Consider the following 20,525-nt stretch of genomic DNA (forward strand, 5'->3'; position numbering starts at 1 on the left):
TGTACCCCAGGGTTCAGTACTGCCCCCTCTTTTGTTCGATTTGGCAATCCTGAACATCCCCAAAAAATTAGATTTGGTACCTGGCCTCCAATACAACCTATATGTTGACGACATTACGATGTGGGTACCTGGAGGTAGCGATGCTCAGATAGAAACCACCCTTTAACATGGTGCCCATATCATGGAGACAGAGGTGCAACTCGCTGGGTTATCCTGTTCTCCAGAAAAATCTGCCCTGCTCATTCTCCCTGCCCGGTCTTGTCGTGATTCGCCGAACATACAGGTTTCACCCGGCAACCGAATCATCCCAGAGGTGCAAACCCTTAAGGTGCTAGGCCTAATTATATAGCGCAATCGAGGTAACGCTAAATTCCTCTCTCTACTTAACTCTCAAGTCAATAAAAAAATTGGCCTTCTTCGACGAATTGCTAGCCGTCACCACGGGCTCAAGGAGAGAGAACGAACCCGTCTAGTTCAGGCTTTTATCATCAGTCGGATCACGTGCTCTCTCCACTACCTTAAGCTTACCACCTCCGACAGACAAAATTGACTGTCTGACCCGAAAGGCATACAACGCAGCATTACAAATCCCCCTCCACTCGTCCACTGCCAGACTCACCTCATTGGGAGTATACAATACTGCCCACGAGCTACTAGAGGCCCACCGTATTAATAAGTTACGCCGCCTCTGTACCACTTACACAGGCAGGGCGGCACATTCTTCACCGTTTACGAATTGGCATCCCGGCAACGGTAGAGAACGAAGCTTCGTTGCCTCGAGACATCCGAGACTGCCTCCGCATACATCCACTCCCGTGCAAGTGCCAGGTGCCAGCGCATCCGTGCCCTTCCCCACCACCACCACCACCATGTGTGAAGACGCCGCGGAGTACCGACACGCGGAAGGATTTGCTCTCGCAGTGGTCACTCACCCCAACTCTCCCCCAGTCACTTGCCTCACCGTACGGACATCTTACCCCGCAACGGCGGAAGAGGCGGCAATAGCCCTGGCCCTCATCACTAGGCCGCAACCACTCATTATAATCACTGATTAGAAGACGTCCGTTCAAAACTTCATTCGTGGTACCATTTTGGCGACGGCACTCAAAATTATCCTCCAAAATCCCCCTACTCAATCAGTCGACATTGTCTGGACCCCGGCCCACACTCGGGTGGGAGGCAACGAGGTGGCCCGCAAAGCAGCACAAGAACTCACCAGCCGTGCTGGGCTCGCTCCTGCTCCCTACCACGGTGCTCGGTCGGCCCGCAATCGACTGCTCTCGTACCAAGAAGTCACGGAGCATTACCGCCTCTTCCGCCGCCGCTATCCCCTAGCCCACACATCCCTCACCAATGATAAGGAGCGCCTATGGCGACTCCTTCAGACAAACTCCCTCGCCAGTCGTTCCCTCCTCCACAAGATCTATCCCGCTGAGTTCCCTTCACTTCACTGTCCCCTCTGTGACTCCCTGGACACTAACCCACAACCCACACCATGTGGGCCTGTCCATTCCCCCCCCCCCCCCCTCTCTAGCATCAAGCAGTGGGAGGACGCGCTGGGCAGCTCTAAACCGGTGGTGGAGCTACTTCTGGTTGACCGAGCTGCCACCGTCGCTGTCAGCCTTCGGCTGGCAGCCACCACACACTCCAAAATAAAGTGATTTCTCTCTCTCTCAATATTCAATTAATGAAATGCTAGAGTAGTTCACAAGCACATATAAACTGATGTTGCTTGCATAATGTGTTTTCATGTAATTGATACGTGTTGGTTGTGATGTTTTTTTGTCTTTATTAAGGGCACAGGGTAAGCCCCACACTTCCCATGCATTTTTGGCCATTTTGACATGCCTTTTTCTTGGCATCTACTAATGGTATCCACAATGCATGCATCATTTTCTTTCAAATTTTAGGCTCACTTGACTGTACCGAAATCATTAAAATCAGACTAAAATTCAGTTCTTTTATTTTTTTTTTCTGCCAGTACCAAAATTTCGGCTTGCTTTGCATATTGAAAATTGTGTAACAAAATGAAAAACGCTGCGTGCATATCCTCAATTCTGGCAGAGTAGAGGTGACAACTTATGTAGGTGACAGGAGAAAAAATCGGGTGGTTATCCAGGAAGATATAGGAATTAATGGTGCCTATGTAATAAAACAGATTGTTTGGAGATAATTGAGTTTAAAGTAATAAATATTTTTTGCCAAAAACACCCCTTGAGTCATTTATTTAGTAAGCACCAGCTTCGTAAACATCGTTGAAGTCATTTTCTTTTGCTTTTCAGCCGGTCGTCTGTCCTGCCTTGCCTGTTTTGTGCACTGTCATGCAGCTCTGTTTGCAATATAACTTCACTTGTGGTCAACATCTTTCAGGCACTTGATGGTGGTGTTGCGGCCACGGTTCAATCTGAATGCTACCATCATTGAATAAAAAAAAACAGCATCTAATGTTGCAATCTCGAGTGTGAAGCCGAACAGACATTTTTTCATGTGCGGCTCCAAATCACCAATGTGGACAAAACGTGAACAGCATCTTTGGATTGCCTTGACTGACAAATCAGCTACGGAATGGTTGCCAAGCAGTTTTTTAGTTTTGATCTGGAATTGGAAGTTTCTTGATGGAAAAAAATAGAACAAAGAAGGAGCACATTCTAAAAGGGGACATGGCCACTTGCGACTCGCCTACGGAAAAACTGTTTTTGAGCCAGAAACACAACTTTCTGAGAAAAGTGTGATTATGAAAAATATGCATAAGGAAATGGACCTTCCTAATTGCAAAGAAAAAAAGTCTTAAATTTGCCCTGCCCGGAGTTCTTAACCGCTAGCATTGATTACTGTTGGTGATATTATGCGCTTTTCACTAAGTTTCCCTTACCACGGGTGTGAATCTAATCCTGTAGCGAAGTTAATTCTGTCAAGCTGAGAAGCTGCGTAAACTTGGCATTTCTCTCTGGTCTTCCACCTTTTGTTCTTCGTCCTGCTGTGCCACTGCTGTCTTGCAGTGGCCTCCTGGGCCCCATCGAGTTGTGCACAACAGCATTTAGCCCAGCAAGCTCTCAGCGAAACTTGTGGGACAAAAAGAATTGAACTGGACTGCATTTGTCATCACTGCACTTTTATTGCCAAAAATGCACCTCGAGATTAGCTTTGCCAGCTCTTGATCATGAACACAGCGCAGCGACAGCAAACATAGCAATGGCTGCATCAGCAGTACACCGCTCCCACAGTGCACAAATTACCCGTCCAGGAACTAAAACCTGTGCTGCACCAGCCAGAGAGCTGTTACAAACTCTAGCTTCCCATTCATTTTTGAAGCAGCCAGAAAAATGTGAACTAGCTGTACAATTTGTCACCTACAATGATGAAATTGGGCAAATTAACTTGGCAAGCTGTTTAAAACTAAGTCGTTCTCTACATACACAATTGTGCACAGCGTACTCTATATAAGCCGCACCCCTTCTTAAGGCCACTGACAGCTCCTACAAAAAAAAAAAAAAAGGGTCAGGGCCACAGCAACGTGGACAAGCGTCGAAACAGATCACCATCACACACTCGTAGTAAGCAGCTACAATTCACCCTGGCCGCAGTTCCCTTCTGCAACTGGTGGCATGTGCATAATGTTGGCGGTGAAAGGAAGGACAGCAGCAGGACATGGCGATCTACCAGGAAGGCCCTTGGACAACGCTGCAGCCACTAGGAATTCGTGGCCGGGTTCACTGTCAGCTGAAAGCGGAACAACAAAGGAAACACATGACAATGAGTGTGCACAAAAAACAAAAGGCAATGCAGAAAAGGCAAAGCAGTGACAAATGAAGACTAGTCTGGACACTTGTCAAATGTAGAGTAGCTCATGACTATGCCCACGCCCATGCGCTAACCATCATGCCAGCTTTCAGATTCTAGCATTTACAAAATTCCCGTTAGCACTTTGCCTGTTGGGTAACAGAAGCGGAGCTTAATGTTTTTTAATAACTTATGAATGACTTTTCACTGCCATATCTGACAATGTACGTGACCTCCCCCACTGTCACGTTACCTGGAAATACAGTCACACGCAAAAAAGAAAAAAAAAAATCATTAGCCATTCCACTCTGAGAAGGTGGATGACCAACAAAGCTTTTAGCGTGCAGAGGTGAAAGGTATCAGAAAATATTATTTTTCTTGAGCATCGATGACAATCAGTTCCCAGGAAGACGCATAAAGTTACAGCAGTTTTCTGCTTAACATTTGCGATAAAGTTTCCTCAGCCGCAAGGTGTTTTCCAGAACAAGAACGCACATTGAGCTTTAGTCAATGTCCATCCCGCACTCAGAACATTTCATCCAGTCATGTAGGCTGCCTCAACAGTCCAAGTTCTGAGCTCCTTTCGTGAGGAAGACGAAACTGCATGGTCGCCATCAGAATCGTTTTAGTTAGTTGTTTGTTTATTGGCGCAAGCAACGGGCAAAGAGTGCCAAAACAATGCTATTATGAAGAGTAGCGGGATTAATCAGAGTCATTAAAATCAGCTGTAAAAGAGAAATCGAAAGGTGAAGTGGAATAAAGGAAAGTAACATGGCTGATGTATAGGGCCAGGCTAAGAATATGGACGATTGAGGACCAGCTGTAGAAACTTTGGCCCTGACAGATACTTTAAAACCCATTTGACCAAGAACACAGGCTCGTCCGATAAAAAGAATGATGGATTTTTGGGATTTCTGGGAAGTGCCTGTGTCGTGTTGTGTTGAGTGCACTGCATGTAATTAATATGTGATCTACGGACAGGCCCTCTCCCCACCTGCTACAAAGGGGTCTTGACGACCCAGTGAGCAGGTGTGAGTGCGTCACATACGTGTGGCCTATCTGCAGCCTAGCTAAGACTAATTCCGTGTGTCTGTCTTGTTTGTCTGTTCCAGTTACACACAACTGGGTCGATGCGGGCGATGGCTCTGCCCTGTCCCTACTGCCCCAACACCAAAATGCCGTGCACAATAGTGCCCCTCACACTCGTCAATAGACTGTGCACGTCAGCTGCCCATGTAAAACCGACACAGCAATGTTATGTACTTTCAGGCGGCAAAGCACCACCCTCGGGGGTATAAATCGCCCTGGGGGCCCAAGTGGGCCAAGCTTGCAGGTGTCCCTCCACTGAAACTCTCAGGGGCAACAATGGCAGTCAGGCCAGACATCTTTTCTCACCCACAGGCTCTCTCCATGCTCAGCTCTTAGATTGCCTTTGGGAGTGAGAGAGAGAAAATTTATCTGCCCTTTTGGCTCAGGCTCCTCATTCCAGGGATTTCCTCACTGGTGCGTCTTGCCAGGCTGGTTGGGTGCCTATCGCTTTCTGGGCAAAGCCTGCCATCGATAGCTACTGCCGTAGCGTGGCAGGTTCGGTCACTGTAAAAGGGCTGAGAGTTGGGCGAGTTGGTAATGATGCATCTCGAAAAAACAAACTGCGCGCAAATTAACGGGGACAAGAACACATGAAGACGGCACAAGCGCAGTGCCGTCTTCATGGGTTCTTGTCCGCGTTAATTTGCACGCAGTTTGTTTTTTCAAGGTTCAGTCAACCACTCCCTGCCGATATTGCTTCCGTCTACTTTGGGGCATAGCCATTACTTGTGCTTTTGATTGATACATATTTGACTTACCTAACACATTGGTGGAGGAATATTTATATACCCCTTGAACAGGTTTACTTTGTCAGGTGTGAGTATGGGTTGTGTTTGCGCCAGCCTTATGGTGGTTTGTTTTTGCCCCGGAAATTTTAAAAGCAGAGGAGTGAATCTGCGTCTGCTCCCTGCATACTCCTCAAGTTGATTTTTGACGGGATCACGGCCTTCTAGGTTTCTCCACTGTTGCCAGGTGCTCAAAGAAGCACTTCGCGGGCGAGCAGGTTTGTTTTTTTTGTTTCCTGCCAAACATGTCTCCTGGTATCCAGTGTACCCTCATCATGCCTTTAAGGAGTTCAAGTTCTTTAAAGCCCATTTCGGAATGAAGCCTTGTGTCAGAAGGGTGCGGACGTTCTTGCTGTCAGTGTATGTGTTACTAACTGCGAATTCCGTTGGGAGAGCACTAAAAAGCACTCCGAAAGTGCCCTCTTCTGAGCCAGCATGTTTCAGTGGTCGAACAGGAGCAGGAGCACTGTCATCCAGTGGACCTGTGGTAGAGCAAGATCACTTTCGCTGCGCCGTGAGCAGCCGGGAGCAGTCCGAATTGTTCCCGTTTGAAAAGCGAAGGAAGTCACATGACTTTTAAGGTCATATCCTCCCCTTTTCATGTGTTTTTTTGCTCCCGCCAGTTGTCGCAGCCCAGCAAGCGCTGTGGTACAGAGGCAATGGAGGCAGCCAAGCGTGTTTGGTGCTCAGGCTCCAACGATTTTGACATCGTTGTGGTAGGTTTTAGCAGTCCCCGCTAACCTTGCCTGTTGATCGTTACAGGCACTGGGGAGGGAGGCAGCAAGGTGTCGTCGCCTTAAGTGCTTGACGAACTAGAGGACGACTGCAGCGATAGCTGCTGGAGCTCAATGACAGAGTCAGGTACAAGCAGCAGCAGCGAGGATGACGACGAAGTGTACACAGAAGCATTTCACCGCCTGTTTTCGATGCCGAAACAAAGGCTGAAGGTGGAGGCATATGTTAGAAGGACGGTGTCAACCTATTCAGACCAGGTTGTTCAGCTTCCGAGCGTGGTGAGATCGCTGAAAGGCCTCCTCGCTCGTTGTTTTCCCCTCTCCCACCTGCTCTCTGGGTGCGTACCGTATTCCACTGGCAAGTGAAGTGGCCCTGCTCCAAGTGTTCTGCCCCCTACTCCTCAATGCACCATGCCGCTGTTCCTGTTCTATCAACAAATTCGCCTGTTCTCTCAGCGTCAGTGTTGCCATTTGCTCCCTGTGGGGTGCAGGTGGTGGCGGCCACCTGCACTGCAAGACAGCACACTCTTTAGAATAAGTGTGCTGTCTTGCAGTGTAGGCGGCCGCCACCACCTGCACCCCACAGGGAGCAAATGACAACACTGACGCTGAGAGAACTTGATTCCACCTATTCGAGACAACAAGCTCTTTGCTCAGTGGACATAGCTAGGTCAAGGGGCTTACAAAAAGCTGAAAATAGCAGACGCTCTACTATCACTATTTCAGAAGCGGCAACATTACTGACAAGCTAACAAAGATACAAACGCCCAAAAATACTCAGCAACTGAGACCCAGCCATGTTTTGCATTCTAAACAAAGTATAACCAAGAAAAGCCAATGCCTGCTTCTTGGTTTTTTGGAATGTTTCTGATGTCGAGGCAGCAGAGATAACTCATTTCGGTGTATAACCATCCATGAATCGCACCAGTGTTAGCGGAAACCACAGAGCAGAACATTTTTTTTTTCGGGTAATGAACAATGACGACATTGAATCTCCCTGAATCAAATAGGACTCTCACTTCACCAAGCTTATGTGGCTCTAATGGGTTGGATACAGTTCATCAAATGCCGTTACATAGTCATTTCACAAAAGCCGTTTCATTAAACACCATTTCATCAAGCGCCGTTCAGTTGAAGGATGTTTCTCCAAGGTCACTGCATTGAATTTGGCCGTCCAGAGGTGGGCGTGAACAGAAGCCAAATTAGAAACGTCGCCTACGCTTCAATCCACGGGCCCTTTAGCTGAGAGAAGCAACCGGACGGATTTGCACATCCAGGGGTCCTGTGACGATTGTCTAGGCAAGGGCCGACGTTGCGAGGCATTTTCATGGGCCCAGCCACACCATCCAATGTGCTCAGAGAATAAAAAACAGATGCCAAGATTGACTCCACATTTCTCAGGGAAGCCCTTGCAGGCAAAGCGAAGTGAGCTGAGCAGAAAACTGGGGAAGTTTTTGTAGGGGCGGGAACAGAATGCGAGGTGGGAACGCTTCCCCAGAACCACCACAGCTTGCTGACGTTAGCTTTGCACGGGCAACGCCGGTGCCTGCAGCACGGTGGCCTTCAGCCTGGGAACCTGATTTCTGGGCATGCTAACGCAGAAGAGGGAATGAAACGAGCGGCAAAGTACGCTTCCACTGAACGTCCTCTCTGCATGGTGACGTGAACGCAGGTGTCCTAGTGATGCGGTGAAAGAGAAAAAAAAAGGAGGCGGAAAAAGAAGAATGCCGAGAGGACAATGAGACAACAGGCTGGGCAATGATAGCAATGAAGGGCACTTGGGCAGCCTCATCATGTTCTTTGCATTCACTGTACGATTCCCTCACTGCCAAAGGAAGCTAAGCCACCCCGTGTCAGGACATGGTGCGCTTGGCTATTTCGCCTTCAGCTGTAACCCGCTTCCTTGGTGGGCTGGGAGTGTAGCATGGTACTAAACAAAAACAGCAACAGGCCATTCTCATGTTTAACTTCAGCAAACTCCGTTCATTATTGTTTGCATAGAGATGTCCGCCAACTGCGCCCATTATGCACTTAGCAAATCAGTTTGTGAATAAAGATTGTTTTTGTTGTCTTTGTTTCAAATTGAATTCTTGCGCGAAAAACCACAAACACGTTCGCGCAAAGGGAGGCCGGAAAAAAGCCGCAAAACACCTTGACTAGCCCCAGTCCCCCCCGGTGCGACAGGCGGCAAGCGGCATTGGGCAGCATTAACAAAAATCAACACAAACAAAAACACAGCATATATACAATATATGCAGTGACTATAAACAGTACTCAAAATTCATACTAAACAGGGTTTGGAAAAATAGAAACTTGCAAATACAGTACCAAGAAATGAAAATATTTATCCTTTTAACAACATCATAAGTTAGGTATAAGATGCTGCGTATATGGTTAAAAGGAATGGTAGAAATTTCTTGAAAATTATTTAGTAAACACAGCAATCTGTATCACAACATTTGTTCTCCATAATTTGTTCTTCATTTTTTTAACTTCCAGGTTTCAGGATTGCGAGCAGAATATATCGAAGAGAGCTTTTCTAGACCAGCTAGATTAATTAGTGAGCCGTTATTTACTACTGCTTGTTTGTAACACCGGCAAAGTTTATAACTATAAATAGAATCCATGCAAATAACATCGTACCTTTTACTTTTTAAATAGTTCTCGTGTAGGAGAAAGATACGGAACCTTGCTTACTAGGCGAATAGCTCATTTTTGTAAAACTTGTTTTTCCTATATTTCCCCCTTTGTGGTAGCCCAGACTAGTCCGCTGTCAATATCATACCTGCCAGGTTCTCCGAGATGGCATTAGGGAGCTCTGACAGGGGAAGGGGGGGGAGGCTAAGGGATCGAAAAATTAGTAGCAGCAGAGTGCAGTTATTTACACTGCTTCGTCCAAACAACTAAGGAGGTATGCACCACTGCTCAGATGCTAGGTAAATCTTTGGCGGGGCTGACGCCACCTTTTTCAGGAAGTCCTGGTAATACTGCAGAGCGTAACAATGTTCGTACCTGTGACTCCTCGCCAAAAGAACGTGGCTGAGGGTTGTGTTAGACATGATGATGATGAAAAAACGTTCATTGCGCAGAGTGGAACGTGTTACGGCCGCTCGCCGGTAGGATGGTGCTCGAAACTGGGTGCAATTTTTCTTTACCATACTGAACTGCCTCTCACATTTTGCGTTTCTGTGTTATACTAAGCAGCTTAACTTGCACGCATGGCCGACTACGCTTTTTAACCTCCTCACTTATCACGATGTCAATCGCTGTAGGATTGTATTAGACTGTCGGGTAGCTCCGGCACAATGTGTCCAAACTGGGAGAAAGGTTTGGCCTGACACGGGTGTGTATTCGGGAGATTTTCGTTTCGGCTGTACAATCGTACAAAACCATCAAAATTCGGGAGTCTCCCGGACAATTCGGGAAACCTGGCAGGTATGCAAAATGGAGTTGTAAAGTAGAAAGTTAATTGATATTGGAAAAGAACAACGGCACATCAACGGCACATAAGATCTGTGGCCTGGGATAATTTCTGGATTAAATAGTCAGTGTGTTTATTCGATGACATAGTTTCTTCAAAATATACACCTAGTGTTTTGAAACATTTAACAAATTCGACTGGAGTCTGATTGCCTACAACAGGTGCAACTGCGCTGATTTCTATGACGTGGATGAAAAAGTACTGCTGCTTTGGTTTTGCTAGCATTCAGTTTTAAAATATTGTTGAATGCCCAGCTGCGAATCTTATTTGCGCCATTTACGAAATCAATACCTCAGCTACCGGAGAAAAAATTCCCCGCATTTCCCCGAGGGTAAGAATGTGAAAGTGCGAATGCACGAGTTGAATTTGCGCGGCTCGGTAATGTTCGCGAAAGAGAGATCACACACACACACACAACTACAAAGAAAGAAAGATGCATTTATTCACAGACACCTATTTGTGTTGTCGTTGTACTTGATTGCTAGAGCGGATCTCAGCTTTGAAATTTCGTGTCAGTACTCCTTTAAGCGGGTGCATTAGCCCTTCTCACGACCGATTCCTGGCCAATCCCCCACTCCTGGCCAGACAGCGCGCGCCCATCTCCCCCCGTTGCTAGGGAAGACGAGGAGCGCGCGCACCCGCAGCTGTTGCTATGCGGACTACGGCGGCGGATGATTCAGGCTCGCTTAAGAAGTGCATTCGCACTTAAAATAAACTTGTGTCGTCAACATTCATTCACGGGTGAGACAGGCGAATCAGATTTGGGAGCAGTTTTTGGAGCAGCGAAATCTCGATTTTAGAGCAGAAGAACCCTGATTTGGAGCAGAACAACATCTACCATGCCACCTTAGGAGCCTAAACTATCACATTTTTGGCACCTCTCAGGTGGAACAGTGCAATTTTTAATCGGTTTTGAACTTACACAACACTGAAACAGCCTTTCAATAAAGTTTTTTTTTACCACAGTATTACCAGGTACGAACTGCACTACCTTTTTTACGAACCATTTGTAAATTGTTAGGCTATATGCATAGATAACGTGCAGCGCCGTTGAGAATAACGAATTGAAAAACTAGGCAATTGTAAAGCATTTTTACTATCATATGAACGCCGAAATTATTATTGTTGTAATCCCAGACTGGGTTTTACGCACAAGTGTAGAGCCCCGGCAAAAGTTGCGCAAAGCAAGTGACAGCTCATCGCACCCCACCAGCCCTTCCATTTCAATCCCCAAAGTGCGCGTTCACTACGATCGTAATTCGAGTAACGTTGGTATGTTTAGACACCGTCCCCGTGGCATTAAATTTCCTTTCGGATAGATGAACCATTATTACTAGCGTGCAATATTAACCCGTCCAGCTATCGAACACTGCTTGAACATTTTGCGGTGATGTAGCCTGCAGTGTCGATCGTCCCATTCCCGACGCTCGCAAGCTCACTGCCAAAGGCAGGAATACTCAGCGTTTTATTTATAACACCACAAATGGGTTCGAAATTTCACTACAAGCACGCACTGCACCTCACACTCAAGGCTGAAACATGGCGAATTCGTGGGCACCAAGTTCGTTTTGATGAACCCCGATCTTTCGAGTCGTGCAACTTCCCGCAACAGAACAAACGAAACAAATGACTAAAGGTAAACCCAGCCCCCCTCATAACCCAAACCTCTGTAGAAATGGGCGAAGTGCACTCTGCCTCAACCACGAGTAACTGCTTTGCCCGGCGGCCATGTTTTCCCATCTTCACTACACCAAGATGGCGGTACCCAGTGATGTCGTTCCGGAGACACGGCGCTTCGAAAATTGCCGTTTTTTTCATCAACTTGCACAAGTAGTTGGTCTCCTCAGTACACAAGTATTTTTTCTACAGGACTTTGGAATGGTTTTCTATGGGAAAACTTTAAAAACTCACAGAATTAACATGTACCACCCGATAGTGTGACTCTCGAAAAAACTACCTCGGGGACAATTTAATGTGGGTTTTTTATTCAATGATCAATCAATTAAACCTTTACAAACAGCATCACCTTTGGTATGCTAGTAAATTATGCTGTCAGTAGGCATTTTTCCCTACTGAAACTGACAGAGCATTAAAATACTTAGCTCCCAGACTGGAGCAGTTTGGCGCAATTTTTGCAATTTTCAAGCTTTTGGAGCAGCCTGGCGCAGGAAAACAGATTTTTATCAAAACTGCGCAATATGCGCGGCTGTCTCACCCCTGTATATTATGTATTGAACTGTTTCATCGATATTCACAATCTCGGTGTACAAAATGAAAAGGAACGGACCTAAAACGCTACTCTGCGGCACGCCATACTTAACTGGTTTTGTTGTTGAAATGTATTCTTCAAATTCAATGAGCTGCGATCGATGGCACAGATAAGATGATATTATAAAATGAGCTTTCCCGCGAAATCCGCATAGATGTAGCTTATGAAGAAGAACTCGTGACTGACATAATCAAATGCTTTTGTGAAGTCAAGGAAAATACCTTGAACAACATTGTCGTTTTCAAAATTGTCCAGAATAAACTCTTTTTGATCGAGCAGCGCCAACTCGATTTATTTTTTTCTAAATCCATATTGAGGGGGGAAATGATTTATAGCAATCACAAAATGACGATAAGCGCTTCAGAAGAATTTTTTCTATGTCTTTAGAAAAAACAGGTAAAATGGAAATAGGCCGGTAGTTTGAGAAATTATTATGATCGCCCTTTTTAAATAATACTACAACTTTAGCGAACTGGATACTGCACAGAAAAACTCCAGTTGAGAAGCATACGTTAAAAAAGTGTGTTAGACATTCCGTTAATAAATCAATGACAAACTTTACGGGCTTTATCTGGAAACCGTTCACGTGGGAGGAATTACTGTTGCTTAGAGACATAAATGCAGCGATGACTTCATTGTCAGCAATAGGATCAAGAAAAATAGTGTCGTCCATAGAGCAATTTAGGTATCTTAAACTTTCAGTATTCATTCAAACGGTTGGAATGGAAAAAAAAATCATTGAAAGCATTGCACCATTCTTTATAAGTTTTTTTAGGGACTCCGTGGGATTTCCAAGCATCGTATTTTAATTTTTTCCAAATGTCTTGAGGGTGTCCGTTACACGAACTAAAAAGATTAAAATGGTAGTGCTTTTTCGTAACGCAAAGCTCTGTAGTGACGTAATTGCGGAGAGTTTTAAAAGCTTTAAAGATGTCAGCATTCCTAGTTTTCAAAAATTTTTTATAAAGTTTATTGAGTTTTTTCATCAGTCCTGATTTATCCAGGGTTTACGCAATCCATTGCAAATTTTGAGAATCGATGTTTCACCAACTGGGTGAAACATTAGAAGTTGGTGGTTAACCGTGTCGAAGGCATTAGCAAAATCCAGAAGCATGCAATCGATTTCAAGTTCAGAGTCAAGAGACTATCGCAGAAAGCGACGTAAAAACATAGCCGCACAGTCGGTCACCCGTTTGCTGGGCTGATCACGAGCAACAGCCTTAAGCACGAGGCACGAGCTATGCCCGTGCCTTGCGAGTCACTTCTTTTATTATCATTATCTTCAGCAGCGAACACGCCTCAACGAAAAGAAAACACGGCTGAAAACATCAGCAATGGTGTTCCTGGGACACCCTTAGTGAAAGAAGGCCTGAAAGTTGACCCTTAAAAGGTCTAAGCAATTTGCCCCGACCAACACACATACAAGGAGTACAGCGATTACTGGGAATGGTCTACTACTTTGCCAGATTTCTGCCAAGAATCTAATGACTGATGGAACCACTGTGAAGGCTCACGATCAAAGATGAACCTGGGGAAAACCACAAGAATGAGTTCCTCGAAGTGCCAAGGATGCAGTGACAGAGGCCCAGTACTTGCGCTCTACAACTTGAGCAAACCACGAGGGATTCAATGGGACACAAGGAAGACAGGACTGACCAGAACGGACAGCCAGTGTCATCTGCACATGTCAGCGGATCCGATAGCTCAAAGGAACGACCATCTGACGAGGGTGGCACTCTGGTCTGACCACTGTTACGAATCAGCCCACCGCTGGGCTTCGTTCAATACTCCTCGGCTGTGCGGCGAAGCCTCCACTACGTGCGCCTTTCAAGCAGGCCCCCTCTGTTGGTGACTCACGCTTGCAGCCTACAATTCAAACGCGTCGCTACACGTCTGGTCTGGATCACAGGCGCCTCGCTATCGGCGCAATTCAAACCGGCGTTGGAGAAGAGGCAGGCTTCAACTTGCCAAAGGACGCGGAAGCCGCTGTGGAGACCTCCTCTCTCCCCTCTCTCAGACTCAGCGTGCGCCGCTACAACCGACTGCTCACGAACTCTGGAAAGAGCGTTGTGTGTGTCTGTGCCGCTCGTGTCGTGTGCAGAAACTAGAGGGAACGCTTGTTTTGACCGTTGGCGCTTTGGGTATAATAAATAAGACCCCCCTAAGCGCCCCTGTTTGAGCAGTGAATCAACGCTGTCACTCTGCTCGAGTACTGTACTGTAACGTCACCTGTCGGGGCATTGTTCTTTGGCTTCAGCTCATCTCTCGCCATGAAGTAAACAAGTTATGTTTTGCCTTCGGCTTCTTCAAGGCAGCAACATTGGCTGGCCGCTCGCTTCAAACCACGCTACCACACGCATGTCGGAGGCGACAGAGCTCGGCTTGGGTACGCCTGCCTGCATGCACCACCACAAAGAACCACGATGATCCCAAACAGGTTTAACGACTTCGTCATCGGGTAATGTGGACAGGTTTCCAATGAAGGAAAGATGTCACATGAGGAACTAGCACATAGTGCCACATAGCCAAGCCAAGTGGGAAGACAGCAGGCCCCAACCCGCAGTGCCAGAGCCCCAACCAGGCTACTGGCAGGAACAGCCCCACGAGTTTCCGCTCCATCTCCCTTGGCGGGCCGCGGTGAAATTTCAGCAGACGCATCGGATTTCGTCCGTGCCCTGGCCACCACTTCACTTTCTCTCCTATCCTTCAGCCATGTAGCCGCTTGTACTCGCTGTCCCTACCTAAGATTTCATAGACCCAGTTAACTCTTTCGCTACCGCAGAAAATTGACCAATTTTGGGGGGTCCAAGAAAACATTTTTTTTCCCGCTAAAAAATTATTTAGGCACAAATTGCAGGAGCACAAAATGCAGATTATTTAACGGCCTTTCCAATAACACCAGTTTTCTAAAGGTTTTCATATATCATAGTTGTGAAAAAAAAAATCAAAATCAAAATTTTTGTCAAGTTGTCGAAAAAAATGATAAAAAAGGAGTTGTGTATATCAAACCACCGGTAGTAGAAAAAAATTAGAATATACATTTTGTAGGGAAACATTTCAAAAACACACCCTAAAAAAATGTCGACTTGCGCGGAACAGTTTTTCAGATATAAAAAAAAAATGTTAGCACGCACGGTGCTCGTGTCATGCGGTGAAGCCCAACCTCTAATTCAAAATGTGCAATTTCGGGTGGTTCCCTGGAATAAATCTGGCGGTTTGACGTTATCAGAGGCACCAATTTGCCCCCACATAACGTAAAAACATCTTGTCAATGGCTGACTTTGCATTTACAACGAGCACAATATTTGGGACAAGCATGCGATGCGGAAAAAAACATGCATGAAGTTGAAAACGGAACGCCGTGGCTGATGTTTGTTGTCGTTCACGGTCAGTTATCTCTCAAAACACAAAGCTGAGCTTTATTATCATCTTCTTACTCGCAATTGTAGCCTTGCTCGCAAAAATGAGGTACGATGAGCTAGAATCGTCCCCTGCGATCTTTGGCCGAGTAGCAGTCGCGCGCTGAAAAAGATCAGCACAACGAGCCTCCTCTGTTGCAGCGCCACCTAACATTTTTCGAATGAAACAGTACAAAAACTTATCAGAGAATCCGTCCGAATAGACAGTTCAACTAAGCAGCAACATTCGACACCCGGATATACCCTCGCATGAAAACGAAACTGGAAGGCGAACAGCTGGCAGTGTAAGGCCGGTTTGAAGCGCTGGCCTCGGCGGAACAGATATCTGGCGACTGGGTGTGACCTTTTGACTTGCATCTGAAGTTCTTATCGCAGAAATCGGGTTAGGGTGGGGGGAAATGAGGAGCGGCGTGCTTTGTTCGAGGATCAGTCGCGGACGCTTCAGGCGCCATGGCAGTTAGCCTTGAAGTTCGGTAACTGCGTAGTAGCGCTAAATATGAATTTCGCGATGCAGAAACGAAACCGAAACTGTTGTAAACTGTTTGCGAATGGTCCTGGGGTAAGTAGAACTACCACAGTACTTAGAACAACTTGCGCAAAGGCAATAAAACTGCCTAAAATCATAAAGTAGCTTTGCAACCAGGCACTGCTTGACATTTTCAGCCGATTTCTGGGATTATTACTGTCAGAGTGTGAACCTGACGATTGAAAATCGTTAGCTAGTTCCCCATTCACGCCCTGATAGCAAAGAACAAGCGCTGGTGCAGAGTAATTACGAGTTGCACGCATTCTTCGTTGGTAGCCTTGACGCGCGATGACCACGCCCCTTTTCCACACCCAGGTGATTCAAAAGCGTGTCAAAAATCACGTTTCCGTTGCAAAAATGAAAACAAAACTGATTTTGAAAGGCCATTTTCTGATCTAACTCCGAACAGCTTTACTTGTTCGAGAAACGCCTGGAACGCTATGAAAAGGCACTCCCAAAAGTATCGATCAAATTGATCGATTTTGATAGGCGCGGTAGCGAAAGAGTTAACCACCAAGTATAATCGAAGTGCAGAGTTAATTATACGAGAACCCGCAACGAAGCACTGAGGATGTGGCCCTTGCACTAATCATTAAATGGGCCAACAACAGTGGAAATCAGGGAGCACTCCAGCTGCCCATCTCTTCCTCCAAGGAAAAGAAGAATTCAGGTGCCCTCGAGCCATCTAATTCCAGTCGAGGCTCGCATTTCACCATCGAAGGAAGGGCCAACAGAGCGCGTGGCCTTTATATGGAGGCAAACGCTCCACAGGGTTTTCCCATGCATAGCCACAATTGCCAGGTCTCTGCATGGCTGTGCTGCCTTCAGCCCCGTGCACACACTCAGTACAAGTGCTTGGCAGGACACGTCCACCGTGCCAGTTCAGGCGGGCTCACCGTGGACCCCTCCAGGATGTGCTGCTGCTGCTTGGTGGCGCTGACAAAGCCGTCCCGGTTGCCAAAGGTCACAAAGCCAAAGCCCTTGGACATGCCTGTTTTCTTGTCCTGCAAAAAGAACCAGGGGCCACCGTAGGCCCCCACAATGTTGCGGGTCCCACACACACACATGGCTGTGATCAGAGGTCGCAGGTTCGATTCCCGGCCGTGGTGGCCGCTTTTCTGATGGAGGCGAAAAGCAAAAACGCCCGTGTGCACGAGTTTTTGGCACACGTTAAAGATCCCCAGGTGGTCAAAATTAATCCGGAGCCCTCCACTACGGCGCGCCTCATCGCCTGCGTTGTGTCGGCATGTTAAACCCTACAATCAATCAATCAATGGCTGTGATCAGGCCAGACTGCCCCTTGCCTCGCCTCTCCAACATTCTGTTGCAGCCAAGTTCAGCAACCACAGGCAGACACATGTTCCCCTGATGCGAAAAACCCACAATGCAGCCCACATGTCTTCTACACTCCAACTCATTTAGCTGAGAATGCCCACAGAACAGGGCAATGGAAGTTCATCCAAAGGAGCCAATGACTTTCCTGCCCCACAAGCAATCTCCAGGTGGCTGAAGTGCTTGCGAAGTGCCTCAGTCCCCTTGCAGACAAGGGCCAGCTGCAGGAGCCCTCCTTTGTTTTCGTGGCCACTCTAGCACGTACACTCCAGTAGCCTTCACACACAGAACGGTGCCCAACGAGATTCCAACACCCATGTTTGCAGCCGTTCAAAAAACAGCCACACGGGGACACTGCAAGAGTACGGTTTCCAGACTGGGCACTCCCAAGCCTGTAGGACAACAGTCAACAAAGCCAGACTTCAGGACACATTCTCTCGCTTCCCATACGCACAGACCCAGTAAGCAGAGTCATTCCTCAACCTCTCTAATTCTAGTGCACAGGATCACTGCAGAAAAAGGTATTTAAGGCCAATAAATTTCGATGCAGAAATGCCCCATAATGTTGAGAAAAATAATTAGTCCCACAAACTTCCACATTATGTCAGCAATCACAGTGCGAAATAGGCCGGCCTGTAAATACTAAATCCCTGCAGGTATCTTTTTTGTCGCTTTATTTAGGATCTCTACACTAGAACAAAAAACAACGAAAGCTGTGTATGTACGTTACAGCACCAAATGGAGGAGTCCGGGAGGAGCAGTCCAGCCTCGCCCCCGGAAAAAAAAACAGATACATGTGCAGCACCCACCAGCCCATTCGCAGCATGACCAACAACTTGCTTACCGAGGCTGGTCGGCTTTCAGTGCCCGTTATGCGTGCTCATCGGGTGGCCTTCCCTCTAGTCAAGCAACCCTGCCACCTCGTGCCAAGTTCCACAAGCCAGACAGAACGGCTCCTGTGGCTTACTCTCGTCCCACTCAGCCATGCCAAGGTCAAACCAATGCCTACGATGCTCGTCCCACGACTGCCTGCCCACCAGCCACCAAGAAGAGGGTACTCACAAAGACAACGTTGGACGCAGTGACGTAGCCGAACTGCGAGAAGTGCTCCCGCAGCTCCCCTGCAAGACACCAAGAGGGAGAGCACGCCATGAGCCCCCCCTGCCTACAAACACCAACAAGCTCAGCCCGAAACAACGCACTAATGAAGCCACAAGGTTTAAATGAACAAACCAAGACATCTCCAATATGCAAACCACACTCTGCAGTTTTTCATGTGGCAACTCCCTAGCCTCCTCCGTCTCCTGCCTCCCTCTTTCCTGCTCCTACACACCCTAGCCTAGCATATTAAGGTGCACATGTGTCTGGCCTGCAAACCAGATCTGCAATTCAGGAACCACCCTGCAGCTCCTGAATCACCGATTAACAAGAAAAATGAATGAGGTTTTCTTTGCTTTTGTTGTTGTGGTTCTCTTCCTCTTGGCGCGTGTCCCGACATGGTATGCCAAGTGCACTGCAGTGCGTATGCCTGCACAAGAGACTCCGTGACTCACCGCAGAGCATGCACCGCCCTGCACTTTTGGGGCTTTTGTTTTTCGTTTGTACAGGCGTATTGTCTTACTCCCGCACGCCATGCGCTCACGCGTATTACGTTTCAATAAAGAAGATGGCAGCTTGACGGCCACTCGTCGTTTCTTTCGGCTCCTCGTGACGCTGCCGCAATCTGCGCCCTCCGCATTGTGGTCACGCTGCACACACCACAAAAACTAACACTTCGTACCGTTCGTCCCCCATGTGTATCTAGTAAAAAGTGAGTTGAAGTCTACCCTTCGTTACGTGTTTTCTTTCTGTGGGCCACCCTAGAGTGCTAGTACCACGTACCCAGAAAGCATACTTGATCTTCAAACAAAACCTGACAGCGCTACAAAATGCATGACTTTCTGTTCAAACAAAAAGTTATTCAGCCTTCAGTGCCCATCGATGCATGGTTAAGCATATAATTTACTACACAAGATTGTACACAGGCAGTCGAACACCAATTTCCTTCAACGACTCCATGCATGCCATGCACCGATCTGTTTACTACTGCTTCCTTTCAGCCATTTTTAAATTGTGTCGATTCTTTTTTTTTTTTTGCCCCACCATTCTTGATATTTGGAACAGTTTAGGTGGTTCGCTGCTGCAAAAACCAAATGAACAGTTCGAGAAATAATTGGCCAATTATGTTTTGTGTTTACTTTAAATGCATTTTTTCGTTTGATCCACCCACTATCTCCCCTATCGAAACAGCAGCAGTTGCAAACAAATGAAACCAAGGAGCAATTAAACGAAAAAAATAGGCCAGGCAACATAACGCCTAAAGCGAAATTCTCCACAGTAATGAGCATTTATTGAATAAAATTATACTTTCCTGGCCCAACGAACTCTGTAGTAGAAAGATTATGGAGCTAGTACAAAAACAAAACGGCGAGGCCAGTTCACCTTGCAACTGGTTTTAACAAAAGCTGGAAACGAACCTTGAAATGCGACCTTCTATTCAAAAATTTAGGCCGGCGGGAATTTTCAGTGCCGGGTCTTAATTCAGCGCATTAGCGCTTTTAATAGCCCCATGGTATAGAAATGGACGCTGCGTCTATTTTGCCGCACTTGCATTTGCAACAATCGGAGTTTTGAACATTTGTGGCCTAGTTTTGCTGCTGCACTACGTAGAAGTTTCACGTGGTTGGATCAGTGCTTGCACGCGACGTGCCGCCGCGAGCGACAACGGCCAGCCTTTTGCACATAGCATGTATTCTTCAGGTACTCACGTTTGCCAACTGTCCACGGTAAGTTGGCCACAAATACGCGCAGTGCGCTACGTGAAGTCATCGTTGCACACGGACTTTCACAGTACGGACCGCAAACCGGCACAAGACCACGCACGGCTCACAGCTGCGCGCTGCGCCCGGAAGGACATGGCATGGCGGCTTGGCTTGGCAAGTTGGCTGTGTTCGGCTAGGATTACAATGGCCAGTGCACGGCACAAATGAACAAGACGACACACCAGGGCACCACACGTGGTTTTTAGCGGCTAAATAAAATAAAAATTTCTTAAACAAAAATTTCCACTT

General features: G+C 46.9%; 1 protein-coding gene across 1 annotated transcript; it reads right to left on the minus strand.

Moving 5' to 3' along the window:
- Positions 1–3,095: 3,095 nt before the first annotated feature.
- Positions 3,096–20,391, minus strand: LOC144168739 (SRA stem-loop-interacting RNA-binding protein, mitochondrial-like). Its single transcript, XM_077697689.1, has 4 exons — positions 20,223–20,391; positions 18,478–18,536; positions 16,980–17,087; positions 3,096–3,720 (listed from the first exon to the last, which is right to left on the minus strand). The coding sequence occupies exons 1-4, from the start codon at positions 20,281–20,283 to the stop codon at positions 3,691–3,693; spliced, it is 258 nt and encodes an 85-aa protein (XP_077553815.1). The 5' UTR covers positions 20,284–20,391; the 3' UTR covers positions 3,096–3,690.
- Between the last annotated feature and the right edge of the window lie 134 nt (positions 20,392–20,525).

The sequence above is a fragment of the Haemaphysalis longicornis genome, unplaced genomic scaffold (assembly GCF_048455015.1).
Source record: "Haemaphysalis longicornis isolate Haplotype H1 unplaced genomic scaffold, Haemaphysalis longicornis Haplotype H1 scaffold_2, whole genome shotgun sequence".
In the NCBI taxonomy this organism is placed as follows: Eukaryota; Metazoa; Arthropoda; class Arachnida; order Ixodida; family Ixodidae; genus Haemaphysalis; species Haemaphysalis longicornis.